This window comes from Camelina sativa, chromosome 20 (genome assembly GCF_000633955.1).
Source record: "Camelina sativa cultivar DH55 chromosome 20, Cs, whole genome shotgun sequence".
NCBI lineage: Eukaryota > Viridiplantae > Streptophyta > Magnoliopsida > Brassicales > Brassicaceae > Camelina > Camelina sativa.
Genome location: NC_025704.1, coordinates 6,423,186 through 6,441,382, shown reverse-complemented (window position 1 = coordinate 6,441,382; position 18,197 = coordinate 6,423,186). Strand labels below are relative to the sequence as shown.

At 39.7% G+C, this 18,197-nt stretch overlaps 7 protein-coding genes across 8 annotated transcripts in view; 1 reads left to right on the top strand and 6 right to left on the bottom strand.

Annotated features, from left to right (window-relative positions):
- The window catches only part of LOC104772253 (30S ribosomal protein S13, chloroplastic-like), a gene marked incomplete in the record, with an annotated part of 3,749 nt that extends 3,405 nt beyond the window's left edge, over positions 1-344 (top strand). The window contains 1 exon segment of the mRNA XM_019242498.1: positions 23-344. Within this exon segment, the coding sequence (XP_019098043.1) occupies positions 23-190 (168 nt within the window).
- LOC104769666 (probable carboxylesterase 16) lies at positions 488-2,871 on the bottom strand. The gene is made up of 2 exons (XM_010493932.2): positions 1,726-2,871; positions 488-1,238 (listed from the first exon to the last, which is right to left on the bottom strand). Exons 1-2 carry the CDS (start codon positions 2,532-2,534, stop codon positions 698-700), a joined length of 1,350 nt encoding a protein of 449 aa, XP_010492234.1. The 5' UTR covers positions 2,535-2,871; the 3' UTR covers positions 488-697.
- On the bottom strand, positions 4,882-5,683 carry LOC104769665 (prohibitin-5, mitochondrial-like). Its single transcript, XM_010493931.1, has 2 exons — positions 5,357-5,683; positions 4,882-5,252 (listed from the first exon to the last, which is right to left on the bottom strand). The coding sequence occupies exons 1-2, from the start codon at positions 5,669-5,671 to the stop codon at positions 4,992-4,994; spliced, it is 576 nt and encodes a 191-aa protein (XP_010492233.1). The 5' UTR covers positions 5,672-5,683; the 3' UTR covers positions 4,882-4,991.
- On the bottom strand, positions 6,470-8,558 carry LOC109131415 (TLC domain-containing protein At5g14285-like). The gene is made up of 2 exons (XM_019242400.1): positions 6,955-8,558; positions 6,470-6,825 (listed from the first exon to the last, which is right to left on the bottom strand). The coding sequence occupies exon 1, from the start codon at positions 8,430-8,432 to the stop codon at positions 7,668-7,670; it is 765 nt and encodes a 254-aa protein (XP_019097945.1). The 5' UTR covers positions 8,433-8,558; the 3' UTR covers positions 6,470-6,825; positions 6,955-7,667.
- LOC104769663 (GLABROUS1 enhancer-binding protein-like 2) lies at positions 8,673-10,218 on the bottom strand. The gene is made up of 3 exons (XM_019242399.1): positions 9,784-10,218; positions 9,381-9,683; positions 8,673-9,265 (listed from the first exon to the last, which is right to left on the bottom strand). Exons 1-3 carry the CDS (start codon positions 10,069-10,071, stop codon positions 8,912-8,914), a joined length of 945 nt encoding a protein of 314 aa, XP_019097944.1. The 5' UTR covers positions 10,072-10,218; the 3' UTR covers positions 8,673-8,911.
- LOC104769664 (transcription factor GTE9-like) lies at positions 10,273-14,586 on the bottom strand. Of its 2 annotated transcripts, none has more exons than XM_010493929.2 (10): positions 12,940-14,586; positions 12,817-12,865; positions 12,617-12,724; positions 12,151-12,212; positions 11,800-11,866; positions 11,635-11,721; positions 11,437-11,552; positions 11,283-11,349; positions 11,031-11,173; positions 10,273-10,871 (listed from the first exon to the last, which is right to left on the bottom strand). In XM_010493929.2, the coding sequence occupies exons 1-10, from the start codon at positions 14,071-14,073 to the stop codon at positions 10,608-10,610; spliced, it is 2,097 nt and encodes a 698-aa protein (XP_010492231.1). In that variant the 5' UTR covers positions 14,074-14,586; the 3' UTR covers positions 10,273-10,607. The 2 variants fall into 2 exon arrangements, with proteins under 2 accessions (XP_010492231.1, XP_010492232.1); XM_010493930.2 differs by having other exon boundaries at positions 11,635-11,718.
- On the bottom strand, positions 15,113-18,197 carry LOC104705699 (ribulose-1,5 bisphosphate carboxylase/oxygenase large subunit N-methyltransferase, chloroplastic; the record flags this gene model as incomplete). The annotated part of the gene is given in 12 exon segments (XM_010493925.2): positions 15,113-15,388; positions 15,461-15,632; positions 15,721-15,822; positions 15,988-16,107; positions 16,184-16,270; positions 16,368-16,452; positions 16,540-16,694; positions 16,907-16,999; positions 17,113-17,199; positions 17,280-17,485; positions 17,636-17,711; positions 17,808-18,197. Coding segments are annotated over 11 exon segments (1,554 nt in total). The 3' UTR covers positions 15,113-15,388; positions 15,461-15,464.

The window sequence follows — 18,197 nt, the reverse complement described above, 5'->3', positions numbered from 1 at the left end:
TTTTTTGTTGTGGGTGTTGCAGAGGAGGTTCAATGCTCTTGCAATCAAGAGGTTGAAGGAGATCCAGTGTTACCGTGGTGTAAGGCATATCCAAGGGTTGCCATGTCGGGGACAGAGAACCAAGAACAATTGCAGGACTCTTAAGGGCAAGAAAATTGCCATTGCAGGGAAGAAGAAAGTTTCAAAGTAATCATCTTCTTGGTTTCCGTCTTGTTCTGCTGTATTGATACTCTTTTTAGTTTGTCTAGTCTCTCTGTTTAAAAATGTGATTTGTAATCCCAAAAAACTTGGTTCGAATTGAGCCCTTTCAAAGATTATCTTCGGCTTTTTGGTTATTCATCGTATTTCATATCTTCATCATTCACTATGAAGTTACAGAAAAAGTTGAAGATTTCAACATTCAAGAATCGTGTCATTTGATTTAGTGATGGAGATAATATGAAGTATAAGAAACTTTCAATTTGATCCCAACTCCACAAGATGCAGATGTCAAACCGAGAACAAACTTGAAAATTTGGTATTGAACCAAGATGGTTTATTCAGAATACGTACATATGAATACATAATTTAACCCCAAAAAATAAATTTGATAACTTTGCAAAAAGACTTGCTCTTGGATGGTCTCTAATCCTAACCAGAAAATCTTGCTATCACACAAAAATAGGAAGAAAATGAATAATAATAACAAGGTAAAATTTCAGTAAGAGAACTCATGGCCGCGGATCGAAATGTATTTTTTGACCCAAATGGCAATATCTTCGGCGCAGGCCTGCGCCTGAGGAGTCTTGAGAAGCATATCAAGTGTTGCAAATTCATGAACTGCGTCTTTGTATTCTAAAACTGGAGAATCTACGTTTACCTTTCTAAGCTCTTCTGAATAAGCAATGGCTCGGTCTCTCATCCAGTCATGCTCAGCTACTACTGTAAGCGTTGGAGGCATTAGCTTCAGAGGCGGTCCACTGCGGTTATGAGCAAGTGGGTTTGCTGCCGGGTGGTCAAAGTCGAACTCTTTCTCTGGTAAGAAGAGTTTCCAGGCGAGAACAGAGACGGGCTTATCGTAGAAGTAAGAGTTTGCCAGCTTTATTTCAGACTGTGTTGGGTTGTTACCAATGAAAAAGGGGTACATTAAAACCTGTGCAACAACTTTCACCGGTTCTAGTAGTTTCCCAGCTTCCACTGCTTTCCGAGCTACATAGTCTGCTATGTTCCCACCACAGCTCACCCCGAGAAGCACACATCTGTTTAAAGTCATAGGAGCAACAAGTTGAGAAACAGAACTTAATGTGAGACTGCAAGCAATGGAAGATAAAGCTATCTAGATGCATCTAACTAGTACTCCAAAGAATCCTGACCTTGTACCTAGTTATTCCTAGATGGCTAGATCAACGTGAAAACTATTCTAAAGATCTTTAATCCCAAAAACAGGTTTAAATTCCAGGAAACAATCTCTGAAAACAAGTATCAACATCGCTGTAACAATCTGAATCACACTTACATAATCCTAAAAACATTTCATGGATCACACTTAAATCCAAGTTTTTTTGAAAACATTACCTAAACTCTTGAGAGCAATCCATACTATGGTCATCTACATCTAACTCTAGGCATCTCTAGCTCATACTTTAACCGATTAAAGTTCATACTTTGTCTGTCTTTAAGCATCACAGCTGATAAAACCGAAAGATACACAGCAAGCAAACAAGCAGGGTTACACAATATACAAACCTGGAAGGATCAGCGTGAGCTGCCAGCCAAGGCTCAACCATGGAAGCTCCAAAAGCATCAACTATCTGTCCTTGAACATTCAGCTTCTTCACCTCAACACCATTAACACGTCGATTACCCAAAGACTTGCAACAATCAGCTAAATTAGCCTGTTTCCCAAGCCAATGCAACACTTTAACTCCATCCTCAAACGCTGCAGGATACCTATTCTCAGGGGCAAGCCTATACCCAACGGCCAATACAATCACATCACAAACTTTAGCAATCCTCCGACAAAAGAAGTCATTAGCCGCCGAATCAGAACTTCCACTAACCCAACCACCACCATGAAACTGCAACATCACTGGCAGTTTCCGTGAACTCCTCTTCGCAGATGGCGCGTATCCTCCATAGGTTTCTAGATTCTCGTTGTTACATCCGTAGCTGTTCCTCCTCGACTCGTTCCTCTCAGCCGGCGCAGGAGAGTTCTGGTTAGGTCCGTAGCTGTGTCTCCGATCAGATCTGTTGTGATAAGTATCCTTGTGGCGAGATACCGAATCGGGTTCAGGTGGGGAGAGAGCAGATTCAGGGAGAAAGATCCTTACGGTGAGTGACGTCATTGGATCAATGTGTATGTCTTTGGTGGCAACACCGTCGGTGAAAGAGGGATTCGCGGCGGCGACGGATTCGTCGGATCGGGTTGAAACACCGAAGGAATCAGGTAAGCCATCTTTATCAGAAGAAGAAGAGATTGAAATAAGATTCTGAAGACGATGTTTCAAAAGTAACTTAAAGAAGACGCTATAGAGCTTCACAGCTACCCCTGGCATTTCCTTATTAGCAAAAGACCAGATTTTTTTTTTCTGTGTGTGAGAGAGATCACATCAATGGAGGGTTGGCTAGGGTTTGTTTTCCCAACTTGGAATCGACCCACCTGATTCTGAAGGGTTAACAGAACAATTGAAATTGAAATTGGATGCAAAAAGAGTCAAAATTGATCAAAACCCAGTTTCGGATTTCCTATATGATTTGAGACTAATTTACAGAGAATGATAAAATGAGGACGACGGAGAAGAGAAAGAGAGAGAGGTTGTGGAGAAAGTGTCATTGGCTGAATTTGGTTTGATGTGAGAGAGAGATGAGAAAAAAATTATCCTCTGAAACGCGGTTATCGTAACTCGAAAGTTTTGTTTTTTTGGCTTTTTCAGATTTGTAAATATTTCTAGAAAACGTACAAGTGCTGAAAGTTTTTTTTTTTTTTCCTTTGCGTATAATTTATTCACTGAATTTATAAATTTGGAACTGTTGAATGAGAATGAGAGATTCCAAAATTATTAATCATAGAGATTGCCACTTCATTATGTTGTTTTTTAATCATAGAAGTGTGGCAAAATGACAGCACCAAAATTTGATTTATTTACTTACAACAATCCATAATTCATGATCATCAACTCATAATAACTCACCTTGGTTATTAAAGGTAACATTCATTGTAATATTCCTTTTCGTCACAATATTTAGGTAGTTTAAGTTTGGGAATTTTGCAAGGAATGGTGAAATTATTGTTTGACCATCCTACCTTGAATGATAATGTTTTAAGAATAATTTTCAATGTTCAAAGAAAACATTATAAAAGAGTTACATCAATCAACGAAAAAAATGAGAAACAAAAACCTTGACATTTTCAAAAAAAAACTTTGGTCGCTCATGGTGAACTTGACCATAAAATAATAATCGAAGACTCTACAGAGAAATGTATAAGTAAGACACTGGTCGAATTTTTAGAATATTAAACTGTCACTAATGCCAGTAATTGCCGTATTTAAATATATATATATATATATATATATATATATATTAAAGTGCTGACACTAATTTGCAATATTTGAATCGGTCGATTAGGCCCTTTAATAATACTTAATCGGCTCAAATGATCTCAACTCCCTGATAGATAAACGAAAGTTTCTTTCGACGTGACACTTCACACTTGTGACTTCTGAACATTGTTGCTGGAAAGGCGGGTGTGGAAAGAACGTGTAAGGAAATGTGCGAGTTCTGTTAGATAGAGATCCATAGCTTTGCAAAGGTTTGAAACAAAAAAAAAATGAAAATCCAAACCTATACTAAACTCCCTATTCTTGAGTCTACTCCTCAGGAACAACATCAATATATATAATATAAGCTCAACTTCTAAATAGAGTTGAGTTAATTAGGTTAATAATTAGTTTCTGTTTCTCTCTCTTTTGATGGCAGTCTTGTTGATTCTCGTATCTCGCCGTAGGGATGTTGTTGATTATATACTAAACTCAGATAACCGTATCACTATCCGAACCATATCTGTATATGATTACATATATTGCTGAAAAAATAGGATTACATATTTTACTTTATTTTATCTTACTTTAAATTGGAGAAAGATATTAACCCCAAATACTACTTAATTAAAACTGGTATTTTATCTTACTTTAAATTGGAGAAAGATATTAACCCCAAATACTACTTAATTAAAACTGGTATTTTTAGTATATTAAATTATTTTTAAAATAAACACAGAAAAATCAATAATTAATCTGGAAAACACAAATCCAAAGTCCAAACATACACAATTACACACCCTGATTTTGCTATTAATTAAAGTAGTTACGGGCTCGGATCAAACCGTTCATTGCAAACAACATATCCTTGATTAAACACCCTGATATTGCGGTAACTCGGACCGTTCATTGCAAACAACATATCTCCCCCCCACACTTGGCAAATAGACAACATTGGGGGACGTAGAGAGCGTTACCGCAATCTCTCTAGCCGCCTGGATCCTTCTACGCTCGATCAACCCCATTCCAGCATCTGCGGCAACTTTCGATATGAGCCCCCGAGCCGACTCGCTCTCTCCCTCGGCTCTAATCACAGCCACTCGTCTCTCCTGATCGGTCTTTGGCCCTTCGCCACTAGGAACTTGGACCTCTCAGCTTCTTGCTGCGCCACCAGCTTTCCAATATCGGCTTAAACATATTACGTGCCTTTGGGCAAACTAAAAAGAATGCCCTTTTAACCTATAGTCATTTTTTGTTTAGATTTTTTTTTGTTCATATAATTTTTTTCTCCTTTCTAGCTTATAAATTTTCTTTTGTGCCCTTTTAAACTTAAAAAAAAAAAATTTTGTGTCTTTTTAACTTACAATTTTTTTTTTGTGTCTTTTTAGCTTACAAATTTTTTTTTTGCCCCTTTTCTTATATGTATATGCTCCTGTAACCTGTGTATCCAGGGTGGTCGCACTGCCCGCCAACCTACTTAACCCGGCACTGCTGCTTCCGCTCCACCGCACTCAAGAACTCTTTACTGTACGAGAGATCCGTGATCGACACGTAATCGATAATAATGTTGAATTCCCTAGCTTGTTTGATTAGCGTTTGGCGTATAAGAGCCGAGACTTGTGAACGTCTTGTTACGAGCTCTTCTGCTTTCAACACCTCGGGCCCGATCGATGGTAGGACCCTGTCGCCGTAGTTGCGGCCTAAGTTTTGATATATGTACGGGAGGCGCGAAACCTAACACGAATCCACAGAAAAAAAAAAAATATATATAAATTGACTTATGTATTTGTATGTTATTTTGTATATATCCCAAAATAGTATTCACGTATTCTACTTACGACAGGGCGATACATAACACGAAGTGTGAAGTTGACCATCTGAAGATCCTTAGTTGCAGAGTTGGACTTGATTTTATAGGGTGTGGACCGAATGTCGAAGATATAGGGCTTTTGCACCCACGGAATCTTACGATGTGTCCCTTCTCCGATAGGTTCTTCGAGAACCCCGTTAAATCTGTCGAAAAGAACAGCTCTCTGGCCACCTTCAACTGTGAACATAGACGATCTCACCGTCACCCCCATAAAGGCAGCTCCTACTGCTCCTAGTCCTAGACCCAGAGCCACCTTTCTGTTTCTAATATTGTTCCACGGCATGATTGGCTTTAAGTTTCTGCTCCTGTATGGATTTTAGGTTTTGTATGTGTTTTTATAGGAGTTCTGTTTTCTCAGGTAGGTGACAAGTAGTTAGAGAACACAGGAGATGAGCTTTTTTAAGGGGTGTTTTTTTTTGCGTGAGGCAGAAGTTAAGGAGAAAGCTTATTCCGGTTCTCAATCACCGGGTCGGCGGTTATGTTGTGGGTACCAGCATTAATATTACTGGGTTATTTTTAATTTTGAGGCCCGTTTAGAGCCCAAACATGATTTGCTAAGAGTGTTTCAGTTCCCGCGATGAACTCGCCATCCCGATCCAGGATCGGCGATCCTGCGCGATAAACCTTCACCCAAAATTTTTTAGCGGGGAAGAAAGAAGAAGTAACGCTACGAAAAATATCGAATCTATCTTTCTCCTTTGATATATCTTTGGGAATATTTAGTCTTAATAGAGTTTATGCTCCTTTTAAGTTATAGGATGTCAGCTCATTGCTTACTTTTATGATTAATCTCAGTAAATTGGTTCAATTTGTGTACTTTCTACTATTCAGTAAATTGCCTTGCACGATGTCTCAGCTTGGATGGTATGTTTAGTCCTCAAATCTGTTCCTATCCTCTCCAATACATGAAAAGTTCACAATCCAATGACCATAGCAGGCGAAGATATGGACATCTAGGTTTTGTGCTCTCTTACACTTTCCCTAACTAACTTTTGATGCTGCCAAGTTCATGAACATATGATTTACCAGTTACTGGTTTCAGGGGATTTAGTGTTGGTCCTGTCATGGGTTAGAACATATATAAACGTTATGAAAAGTTGGCAACTAAGTCGGAAGGACAAATGTTTGTAGGGTGGTGGTTCGACCGGTTCCATGAGCTGGTTCAAATTACATAATTGCGTTGCAGCAACTTCTTGTTGAAATCCGTGTGTGCATGGTCACACACTCGCAGGAGGACAATACCTGAAGAAGATCTGTGAGACTGTGACCTTGCTTCTCATAAAGGCCACATGAGATTTCATTTTCATCTTTGCCTCCTCCCACTTTGGTTTTCCCAGCTCAACAACTTGAATTCCATCACAGGTGTCTCTTCAGTCCGCTTCTGTCATGTCTGTAATGTAATCCAACCTTCTCTGCCTTGTTTGTGCGTCATATCTTCTGCAAACGTAAAGATAGATGCTAAGAGAGTCACTTTTTATATTACAAACAGGGTTACTCCATGATTGCTTGGGTAGCTTCAGCAATGGATAAGTATGATACAAAGAAAGCTGCGAGCGAGAAGCAAACCTGTGAAGGAAGTTTTTAAGCTATTTCAGTGAGTTGCGCGAGACGGCTTTTGCTTACGCAAAGCTATGACATGGTGTTGGAAAGTAGTACTTGCTGCTTATGATGGTTGTAGCTTTCTTCTACTTCCCCTTTCCGCTCGTAGGGTTACACAAGACATCCTCATAGCACACAACAAAACCTCAGAGTGACTTATTTATTGTGGCTAACAATAACATGCTATGCAGCTCTTGGGAAGCTACCAGATATATCATAACCTTTAACCCCCGGAGTCATTCTGAAAATGATCAATTGAATGAAACACAAATCCGCATATACTCCTAATGTCGCCTATGAGCATATCTGAATTGATGCGACGCAATGCAAGTGTTTGACATGACTAAAACTGTAATAATAAGGAAATGTCACTTCAATCCACCACGAATTTTAAGATCTGTTGTAGTAGCAAGTCTAAGGCAATCAGTGTCGTTTACAAGGTGTTATGATTATGAACAATATTACACTAGTCTGTAAACACAAAGAGTCAATAGGTAGCAACTCTTAGATAAACAAGTGAACAATACAGAGATGAATTAAACAGTGCATTTTGCACACCAAAAGCAAAACATACATAATGTAAAGAGAATTCTAAAAGGTGAAAACAATAATGATATATATATTATATAGTACATATGAGAAAGGAAGCTCAAACAATGATGTAGAGAGAAGAAAGAAAGCTATCTAATTTTCTTGTCATGTCCTAGTTGGTTAGCTTTCCTTTCTCTAAACAAATCAATCCAGAGGTTCCAAATCCAAAGTATACTAACAGTAATAGCAGTTCCAACAACAATAGCCCAAGAAACCCACAACCAATTAGGTATCACACCATGAGCACCACCTCTAGCGTAAAACGACACCATTTTCACGAAAAACAAAGGTCCCAACACACCCCTAACGATACTGTAGAAGGCGTAAAACGGAGGTGACAAGAGATGGTACACTTTTACGGCTAACCGTGAATCCGGATCGCTCTTTCTAGCTCCGGCGAGCGTCCACGCGTTCTGACAGGCGCTCGTGACTTCCGCTAGGATCAATAGGCCTAAGATTGCGCAAGCCCCGTGGAAGACGAGGAACCGGCACGTGAGGAAGACGAAGAGAGTGGCTAAGTGGTGGCCGATGAAGAGCACGTCGCTTGGGTTGAATACGATGTAGTGGAGGAGATCGGTGAGAAAGTAAGCGACGCTGAAATCGAGGACGGTGTTTTGGGAGGCGGTGTTGGCGGAGGCGAAGGTGCGTGAGGAGGAGGAGAAGACGGCGCGTGTGGCGAGGAAAACGGCTGGTGTTCCGTGGAAGATTGAGATCAGGCAGCTAGAAGCTTCGGGACGGATTTGTGGTTTCCAATTGCGGAAGGCGATGAAGTAAGCGATTAGGTAAATGGTTAAGAACATGGAGAAGAAGACTGGGAGGTCTGGAACCGAGATTTCTCCGATATTGATCGACATTGAGATTCGGAATCTCAACCCTAATCCACAACAATGGATGAAGAAGAAGACGAAGAAACTTAATCCCTTTTTATGTCGTCTCTCGTTTTTGAGTTATAGCTAAAGCAATAGACTGATTGACACATGTATATGATGACAATATTTAATCATGTTAACCATAAATTGACCAAAAATACTTTATAGTATATAACTATATATATATCAACCCTTTTTCATTTTTTTATGAATCCTCTCACAAAGTCACACATAGACTTATATTATTCTAATTTTCTTACCACTAATGACATACCACAAAGAAACAACTTCCCAAGTAGTATCACCAAAAGTTGTAGAAAGCTGAAGACAAAAAACCACATCCATAGGTAATGACTGAACTAGAGAAGTAAGAACTACTAAACTATATATCCAATCCAAAGCCAATTTTGGAATGAGCAACACCAAATGCAGTAATGGCTTTCTTGATTTTTCATCTTTCTTCATTAATTTGCTGCCTCTGCAAGCTTTGCTGTAAATCTAAGCTTCTTGATACTCAATTTACTTTCCTCATCACATAAAGCTTTCCATTCATTGCTCAACTCTCTTCTTTTCTCAGTTTCAAGGCTCATCAGCTTCTTAACACGCAGCTTCTTCTGATAATCACTTAAACCTTGCGCCATCATGGTCTCAAATGCATCCTGCACTGCGCACAACTCATCATCATCATCATTCTCTTTTCCAGCAGTTCCGTTCTCAGTAGTTATTTTGTCAACAGCAATAGCTTCATGATGTGATTTGCCATCAAAGTCACTTTTGGCTGCCCCATTGTCAATTAAGGCCACTTCCTCGACCTCCTCCTGATTCAACAATATCCAAATTAATCATTCTTTCTATAACCATTAGAGGCAAACAAAGGAAACTCATAACTTCAATTCATCAAAGCAAATCATTTATCACAGATGTTTCACTTACTTCATTCTCGCTCTGGTGTGGTTTATCCACACCAGCACCATTAGTAAGTTGAGCATTATTTTCACCCCAAATCATCATGGAAAACCCAAAAGCTTCAGAGTCACTAGACCTAGTAAAATGCGGATCAATTCCTTCATTGATGTCTAGCATGTGATCGAGAAACTTCTTTTTCAACTTCCTGATCTTACTCGAGAGCTGATCCTTAGTGACTTTGACATGAATTGAACCTCCGATGTAACGATAAAAAGCATCCCAATCGATTTTGGTATGATACCCTGTCTTAGCTCGGTAATCAACTAGTCCCTAAGAATAATTTAGTAGAATGTGTTGGCTTAAGGTAAAGGAATCACAAAATTACACAACGCAATCGAGTATAGGAGATGAAACAAAGTAGGAAACAGACCTTTAAGATAGCGAGCTCATCTTCTTCGTTCCAGATCCGGTTGCTGTTCATCGGAGAAATCACTTTGTCGTTGTTGTTGTTGCTATTCTTAACCTTCTTCCTTTTCTTCTTCTTCGTCTCTTCTTCTACTGTTACTGTTTCGGAAGCAGCAGCAGCACGTTTCGAGGAACGCTTCCGTTGAGATTTTCGTCGGGAGAGGGATGCTGATAGCGGAGAGGTATCGTCGTCGTCTTCGTAACCACCATCAACACCAGGGGAAGAGAAATCGAGCTGCGTCGGAGTCGCCATTCGTAAATTGCTTACTAATTTACCTCACACACAATTTAGCATGCAGAGAAAACCTAATCAGGAAGTTGTAGTAGAGTCGACTCGAGTGAGTGAAAGAGAGATTTCGAGTTTATTTATTTATTTTCAACACTCTCTTTTGCTGCTTTAGTCAAATAAAAGGAACACAAGGCTCTTCTTGGGATCCAAATATCGAGGGATCAAAATGCTAAATGAAGTCTTTATTTTACTGTTACAGACGGATCATAAGACCCTTTTATGCACGAAGAGAACACACAAAATCACACAGCAACAACGCAAAGAAAAAGAAAAAGAAAAAAAAAAACAATTTTTAGACTAGACTATAGAATACATTTCTCAGGAACATTCCAAGCAAAACTCAACTCATGCATGAATGACCATGTTTCCACGCTTACTACCACAATCCAATCCTTTCCTCATTCATATTTTCATTGGACGCCTCTCTCTCTGCTTGAGTCTACTGTATCAGTCACAGTAGTATATATTTTCATCAATCCAGATACTTCTATTTGTTTGGCTCAATCAATCTCTCCCTCTTCTATATCAATTCCAGGAGCTGGTGAAGTAAGCGGATCAGCTTCCTCCTCATCTTCATCCTGTTTCATAAACAGTCCAAGCTGCTCCAGAGGATTACTACCCCCAAAACTGAAACTACGCAGCAATCCATCGTGAGACACATCAGGCCCATCCTCCTCTATTTCATTTGTCAGTTGGTCTGTTTTCAGCAGCTCCAGATCCTTGAGAAACTTTGCGTTTTCATTGAGTTCAACCGACTGCTCCATCTGCATCATTTACCATACCAAAAACTGATGTCTCAGCAATACAGTGAGACTACATATTCCATTTTTTTTCTTTAGTTAATGACTAGTCCATTCAGATACTATGAAATAAAATGAATCAAGAAATGTCTCTCGCATGCAACGCAGTAATCAACATCTTACCTCCATCAAAGCCTGGCGCGCTGCTTCTCTTTCAAGCTCCAGCTTTCTCTTAGCCTCAGCTGCCGCTTCTGCTGCAGCTTGTGCCTCAGCTTTCCTACGAGCTTCTTCAGCTGCCTTAGCTTCTGCTTGTAACCGCGCTTTCTCTGTTATTAAAGAACACACACAATCAATCCAGCTTGCAGTATGATTTTATCACTTAGAGGTGATAAATTTCACCCATTAAACATAAACTAGCACATCAAGGAAGCAAACCTTTCTTCTTTTGAAGCTCGAGTTCTTCTCTCTCACGCTGCAGCTTCTCTGGGTCTCTCGTGACATTCTGGTCTCAGGAAAACAAATAATTTTTAAAAAACTATTTCAAAGGTAATAAAGGACTTAGACTAGTGGGTCGGATCCCACAACAAACCTGGTTAAGAGGTTTCTCGCGGGATTTCAAAATTAAGTCTGCAAATCGATTCTTCAATAAAGCAGCCCTGTAGACCTTTTCAGGAGGTAGTTGCTTCTCATTCTGAGCACTATTTCCTAGTGTATTAAAGGATCAAGAGTGAGATGCCACCTCAGACACAAGAGCAGAAACATTTTTCTGCCAGACTTCTTTTCTTACCATCTTGCTGACAATCGACCTCTTCAATAGAACTTATTTTCTCCTGAGATGCACTTTCCAGCTGATCCAACCCACCAGCGGATGCTACTTGTAGAAAGGAAATAACAAATCATAAGTTTCACCAAGAAAAACCAAACTTTTAAGCACTAACAAAGAAATACTCACATTCTCTTGTTGGGGAAGCGCTTGTAGCTCCATCCAACGTAGGTTCAGGATCCATGTTTTCAATCCCCTGTATCAGCGCAGGAGTACGAAGAAACAATTAGATTACCCTGACAAATCTGGGAATCAACAAGCAAGTTTTTTTCTAGGTATATCAGAATTCAAACAGACTATCCATCCAATTCATATTATTAAGGTTCAACAGCAGCAACAATATTGTGGTCGAAGAGTAGATTCTCCATAGAAGTATACAATCCAATTCACATAAACAGACTATCCATCCAATTCACATAGACGTATACATTGTTTCCCACCAACGCTCAGTTATCCATGTTATTCCAGACCCTTATGTACCTTTGATGTCCTTGGTAAACTTGAGATTTTAGGATCACCGAAGACGTTTTCCAAGCTATTACCTAGATCAGTTATATGCATCAAAAGAGGAGCAATCAGAAGTTAGTACGATCCAGCAGACAATCTGAAATCATAACAAAACAAGAAAGGGAAAACAAAAAGTACTTCATATTTAGTTAGTAAAGAAGTGAACGTTAAAGGCCGCCTACTTTCAAACTACAACACGAATATCAGTTGCTTATCATTTCACAGCAAGAATCATAAATCTCCAGGTAAAAAACTACAGAAGATTAAAAAAAGTGTGCTAGCAATGGTCACAACAAGTCAACAACAATATGGCTCCATAGCCACTTCTGACATAATTTGAGGTCCCGGGGATTTGAAATGACAAAAGCAACAACCAAACCCCAACTAAATTTCCATAGTAAACAATAATGATAAAATAAACAAGTTAAAGGAAAGATACCATTAGAGTTTCCAAACACCAGATCCTTCTCTATCGTGACAGGAGAATTGCTTGATTTTGCGTGTTCATTTCCACCAATGTCAACAACCTCATCATCCATTTCACTCCCTACAATGAAGATATACAGTAAGAAAAATGTCAATCTGATCAAAGAGCCAAGCAGAAAATTTTATCAAACAACAAGTAGGCTGTAAACTAACCATCGCAATGTTGCATTGATGAAGTCCCTGGCAGTGATCCATGCAAAAGCTGCAGTATATATATCTTCCCTATCAGCATGGTGCTATTAAATGATTCAAACTAAGATATAGAAGGAGAAATACCTCTATCTCACAGGGTTCAGCAATTGATTTTTTGTTTCCGCTCTCTCGCAAAAGCTCATCTAAGAGATCTCGCAATTGAAACAAAGCATGGTCACTGAGACCATTAATGTCAATCTCAATCTCATCATCTCCAATCACCCCTTCATTTGAGTTGTGGTCTCTCAAGAAATTTATTAACTGTGGTGGGAACTCAGTCAAGGACTCCAAATCCCTGCCGAGCTTGAGTCTATCCTCACCATTCATAACCCGCTTAACAGGCTCTACAACGTTCTCACACTCCACTGCACTCGTCTTCCTCTTTTTAGACACAGGTACAGGTATCACAATCCCAGTTTCCTCGTGGGCATCTGAGTTACTCGGTTCAGTATGAGTTTTAGTAGCGGATAGTTTCTTCTCTAGAGTCTTCCACCTCACTTCGAAAAACTTTCGCAGCGTATCAGCCATGACGTAAACATCATTACCAGGTGGATTATAAGTCATCGCATTGCTAAACGTAAGCCGAACATCAGCAGCAAACTCAGACGGACAGGAATATGTCCCTGAAGTTAACTTATTCTTGACAGTTCCTAAATCCATCGGATGCTTAATAACATTAAAATAATCCATTATATTAAGCTTGACAACATCCACAGGAGTATTAAACACCCAACCATACTGATGTGACATCAACCGTTTTAGAAGCGCCTCACACTGCTTCATCAGAAGCATCACCGCGGTACTAACAGGAGTCGGTTTAGAAGCAGCACTTATAGGGTTCACTGTCTTTCCTGGCCCAGTAGAGCATCGAGACTTACCAAAACTCTTGGCTTGACTCAAACCACTTGAACTAGTCACAGCCACTGTTCTAGAAAGCTCGAAATTTTTCTGGAAATACCTTATCTGTTCTAGCTCTTGTCTAAATCTACGGATCAAGTCTTTCCTATCTGATGATGACATGCCAGACAAGGGTAATACCAATTTCGATACACCAAACGTTTCGTGGTTAGTATAGTTTAATCCGCCGAGCTTTCTTTTGGGAGTATTAGAACCCTCAGAGGCACTACTAGGGCTATCAGACCTTTCATCATAATCTCCACCGTGTCCGGGTGTCTCAAAACAATAATCTCCAGGGAAATCACCGTTTCTCACAGTCATATCGACGAAATTTTGATTTTAGATTCCCTTATTCTCGAGTCGATCCCCGGATTAGTCCTCCGAAGACTCTTACAGTTCTAATCCTCCTATTACCCGAAGACAATAAATAGACCAGAAATCTCGAATTCGATAGAAACAAAACCCTAGTTTGAGCAATTCATATACGAGCTCGTGCTGACATAATCACTTCGAATTGCCCGTGGGCAGTAAAACACCGAGTACGCAAAGAAGAAGGAACTCACCGACTGAACTTGAGAGTAATTGCGGAAATCGATGATCCAATCCAACTGAAGCGGAAGGCAGAGAAAGCTAAGAAGAAGTGAAACCTTAAGAGCGAAGGGAGCACGATTAGACAAAACCCTAAAGTTTGATAAATTAGGAAAAAAAGAAAGATGACGAAGACGACCGAGACAAGTAGAGAGAGAGAGAGAGAGAGGAAGAAATATCAAATATCTGATAAAAACTAGTATCTCTCTTCTTGTCTCACTGCTGTCTGATTCCCACCATAACGGTGCAAGCGGTTAACGAGATTCGGGTACGGGATTCATTCACAAAGAACGATCAATTTACACCGTCGGATTTGAATCGAACGGACTAGGGTACTTCAGCTTAAGCCATTGATCTAGCTTAGATATTTTCGATGCGGAGATTTTTTTATGAGTCAACGAAAATCAAAGAACCGCGTGCCGTTTTCATTAGTTTTATCTACTCGTCTTGACGTTTTTGTATTTCAATAGGCTATATTGAAGCTAAAACTGAACCTCTCAACAAAATAAAAGCTCAGTGCCATTCTCAATTTCTTAGTTGAAACTTAAAACACAGATAGAAGAACATTACAGAGGGAGATGGGAATAGCAAAATTAAGTTTTATAAGGTTCATCAATCATGTCTGTAATTACATTACGCAGGATTTTTACAATGCGAATTAAGCTTTCATTGTTGAAAGAAAAGGGACAATCATAGGCTGAAGAAACATTTGCGTGTCAAGCGATAGTTTAACGCTCCTAGTACCTTACTTACCTGCAATTGCAATTTGGAATGTATTAAAATTTTCAAATCAACTTCTGAATTCAGTAACAACAACCATCTACAAGAAGGTAGATTTAATCTTGCAGCTATCAACAAATCTTACAAAATCAAAATTAATTGGGAAACTTCCTAGTCATGTTTTTGGAGCCGCATACACTAGGATCAGATCTAGACTTGTACACACAAAAACTGACCATCGTTAAGCGACCTCAGATTGTAAATGATCAAAGACACGACCACGAATTACTCTTCTGCCATGTTCACAAATTGCAGCTACAGCACAGACCTGAACCAACATCGTTTTTAAAAGGTCAGAAGATATTAATTAGCAAGTGAGGGAGGGTGCGGAGATAAGTGCCTTATTATTTCAAGGATGGAGCATATGGTGCTGGGCATGGAGAGATGCTTGAATCAGGCAACTGATTTAACAAATCGACTGTTGTCGTAAGGCATGCAACTAGTATTTTCTTCTCCAACTGGACAAGCCGGGTTGCCACTCGTTTCCTAGGACTCAAACCAGGATCTGCCAACTATTGATTGAGAATTCTATTAAATATCATGCAGGAAAACCAAAAAAATGTATTTGATTTGTAGCAATCACAAAGTCTAACGGCATACCAATGCATCATCTTCTTTCGGAGTAGTAGGGTAGCCAGCTAACCGTCTCATGAAGTAATTAGCAAGCTGATCTAGTACTGCTCTTTCCATGCAAGGGCTCATCTACAAACGAGACTGAGTGTTAAACCTTTACAAGAGTGTAAGACAGCTTTTTATGAAGAAGTACATTGAGTCTTCACACGTAGGGACTGAGCATTTGATGCAATCAAGGAAATGTCAAAAGATTACTTAGAAAAAGGTTTGCGAGGTCACTCATCCTCTACTTACCGGACAAACTGGACCTTGGGACGAAATTACTGATTGCATTTCAGAAGGATCAGACATGTAACCCAAACGTAGGTAAGGAAGCATGTCTTGGACAGCTTCTCTTTCTTTTCCCACACGAACCTGAGGTGGATGCAAAATCCAAATCACAAAAATTGCAAAGTAGACTTGTCGACTCGGGAAAGTCACATGTTAATACCTGAAATATTTGTTGGGATAACTTTCCATTCCTTTGAGCAACCATTCTCTTGTCCTGATATTGAGGATCCTCGGTATTCAACGCTGCCTGGAATGCATATGACGCATAAAACATGCAAACAGTGAGAAAATCACATGAACACTACACTAGTGTTCACAGTAACGCAACAAAGCTTCATCACTACCTCAACTATTATTCTATCATAAGGGTTATCTTCATCAACGAATCCATAGTTCAGAAGCAATTTCGCATTAGGTTGTGGCCCACACCTTCAAATAAAGGAGAAAATACAAAAGTATGAAAGATATATCAGAATTAAAAGCAAGTGTCGGAAGCAATTTGGCTCACAGACGCACCAGACAACTATAGGATCCCCAGCCTTATATGGCCTATCTACCACGAGTTCAACAGCACCATCAACAGCAGTCAGCATTGCCTTGCAGTTGGAACAATAGGCCAACAAGGGAGGTCCAAGAGGAACCAAAGCAAACCGACGAGCCAAACCAACATTCTGAGTACAAAGAAGACAATCTCAATTAGAATACGCAGCAAGCAACGCCTGACTAGTTGCTTATATGATGAGCTGCAAGCTAAACTTTAGATTCAGTTATAGTGTAATAGAGGGAAAACCATATTATTATAATTAACTCTAGGTATCCTTTCAGACAGGGCAAGACATACAAGTTGTGAAGAGGGAATACAAAAAGAAGAATGAAAAATTACTTGTAAATGCACCACACAGGACTGAATGGCAACAAATGCCTGTTTGAAAATCTCAAATGAAAAAGCTTCAGTTGGTATGTCAAATGGGTATTGCTGCAAAACACAAATCACATAACGTAAGTCTTGCTGCCCCTGTTTAGCATTCCATATATCAAAATGAAAAATAGAAACCGAAGTCTTAAGTAGCAAATATAGTGATCAAACACCTGAAACAAAGATCCAGCCATAAACCAAACTGTGTCAAGCTCATTGTATTCTCTTTTGATCCCCTCAGCTCTCTCAAGAACTTCGGCCTGAACCATGTTAAAGAAAATCAACACTGAGAACCCACCAGACTAGCTCATCACATGTCATGTATACACTAACGCAATACCTTGGTCGGACTACCAGTTAGGTAATCTAACTCAGCCTCTGACCACAGCAAAGGAGATTCCGCATCTAACTGACCTCTTCCTCTTTGGCGATCAAGTTCCCTTATATAGGGATACCAAACTGATTTCTTCCCTTGCTTCTTTTCATACATCAAATACAAAGCTAGGCAAGCTAGTTCTGACAATTTGTTTGTCGTCAACAGTTCGGCTGCACAAAAAAAAAGGCCGGTTATGGCTTCAGATAAGCTTTAAAATTCAAGTATTCCTACCCTCAGTTTGCAACCAGGTAAGAGAAATCACAAAGTCTAATCTAAGAGAAACAGTGGTTTCTTGGAATGTGGAAAGCAACAGCTCATACCAATGGTCTCGTTTCCCAAAACTCTTTCGAGTGTGACCACCAAAGAATCGGGAACTGAAAACGCCACATCACCCTTCTGTAAAAGACAGGTATATTAGCACACATGTCCAATTAAATCCGATGGAACTGTATAAAAAAGCAAATAAAGCTGCTGAAAAGCTAAGTCAACCACCTGAAGATCTTCACTAGCAGCAACATAATGTATGGGTTTATGCTTCTGATCATGAGCTGGTCTCTCGTTGAGCACAACTTTGCAAGGTGGCAAACCGTTCTTACCCATCCAAACCTTCAAATCAGTGGTATCATCATCTCCTCCCTTCTTGCTCGATACTTTGCTCTGTCTCTCATCTTCCTTTGGTGAACCACCAGCGACTAAAGTATCTGAGCTCGAAGCCGAAACGCACAAGCTTTTCTGAAGAATCGATCGCGATGAAGAGACGAAATTACTGTTCCTCCACCGAGGAAGTGAAGAAACCCTAGAAAGTGGTAAAGAACGAATTGGAAGAGAGACGCATTTAGTATGGAAACATGTGATAACCCCTTCCATCGGAATTATCAATTC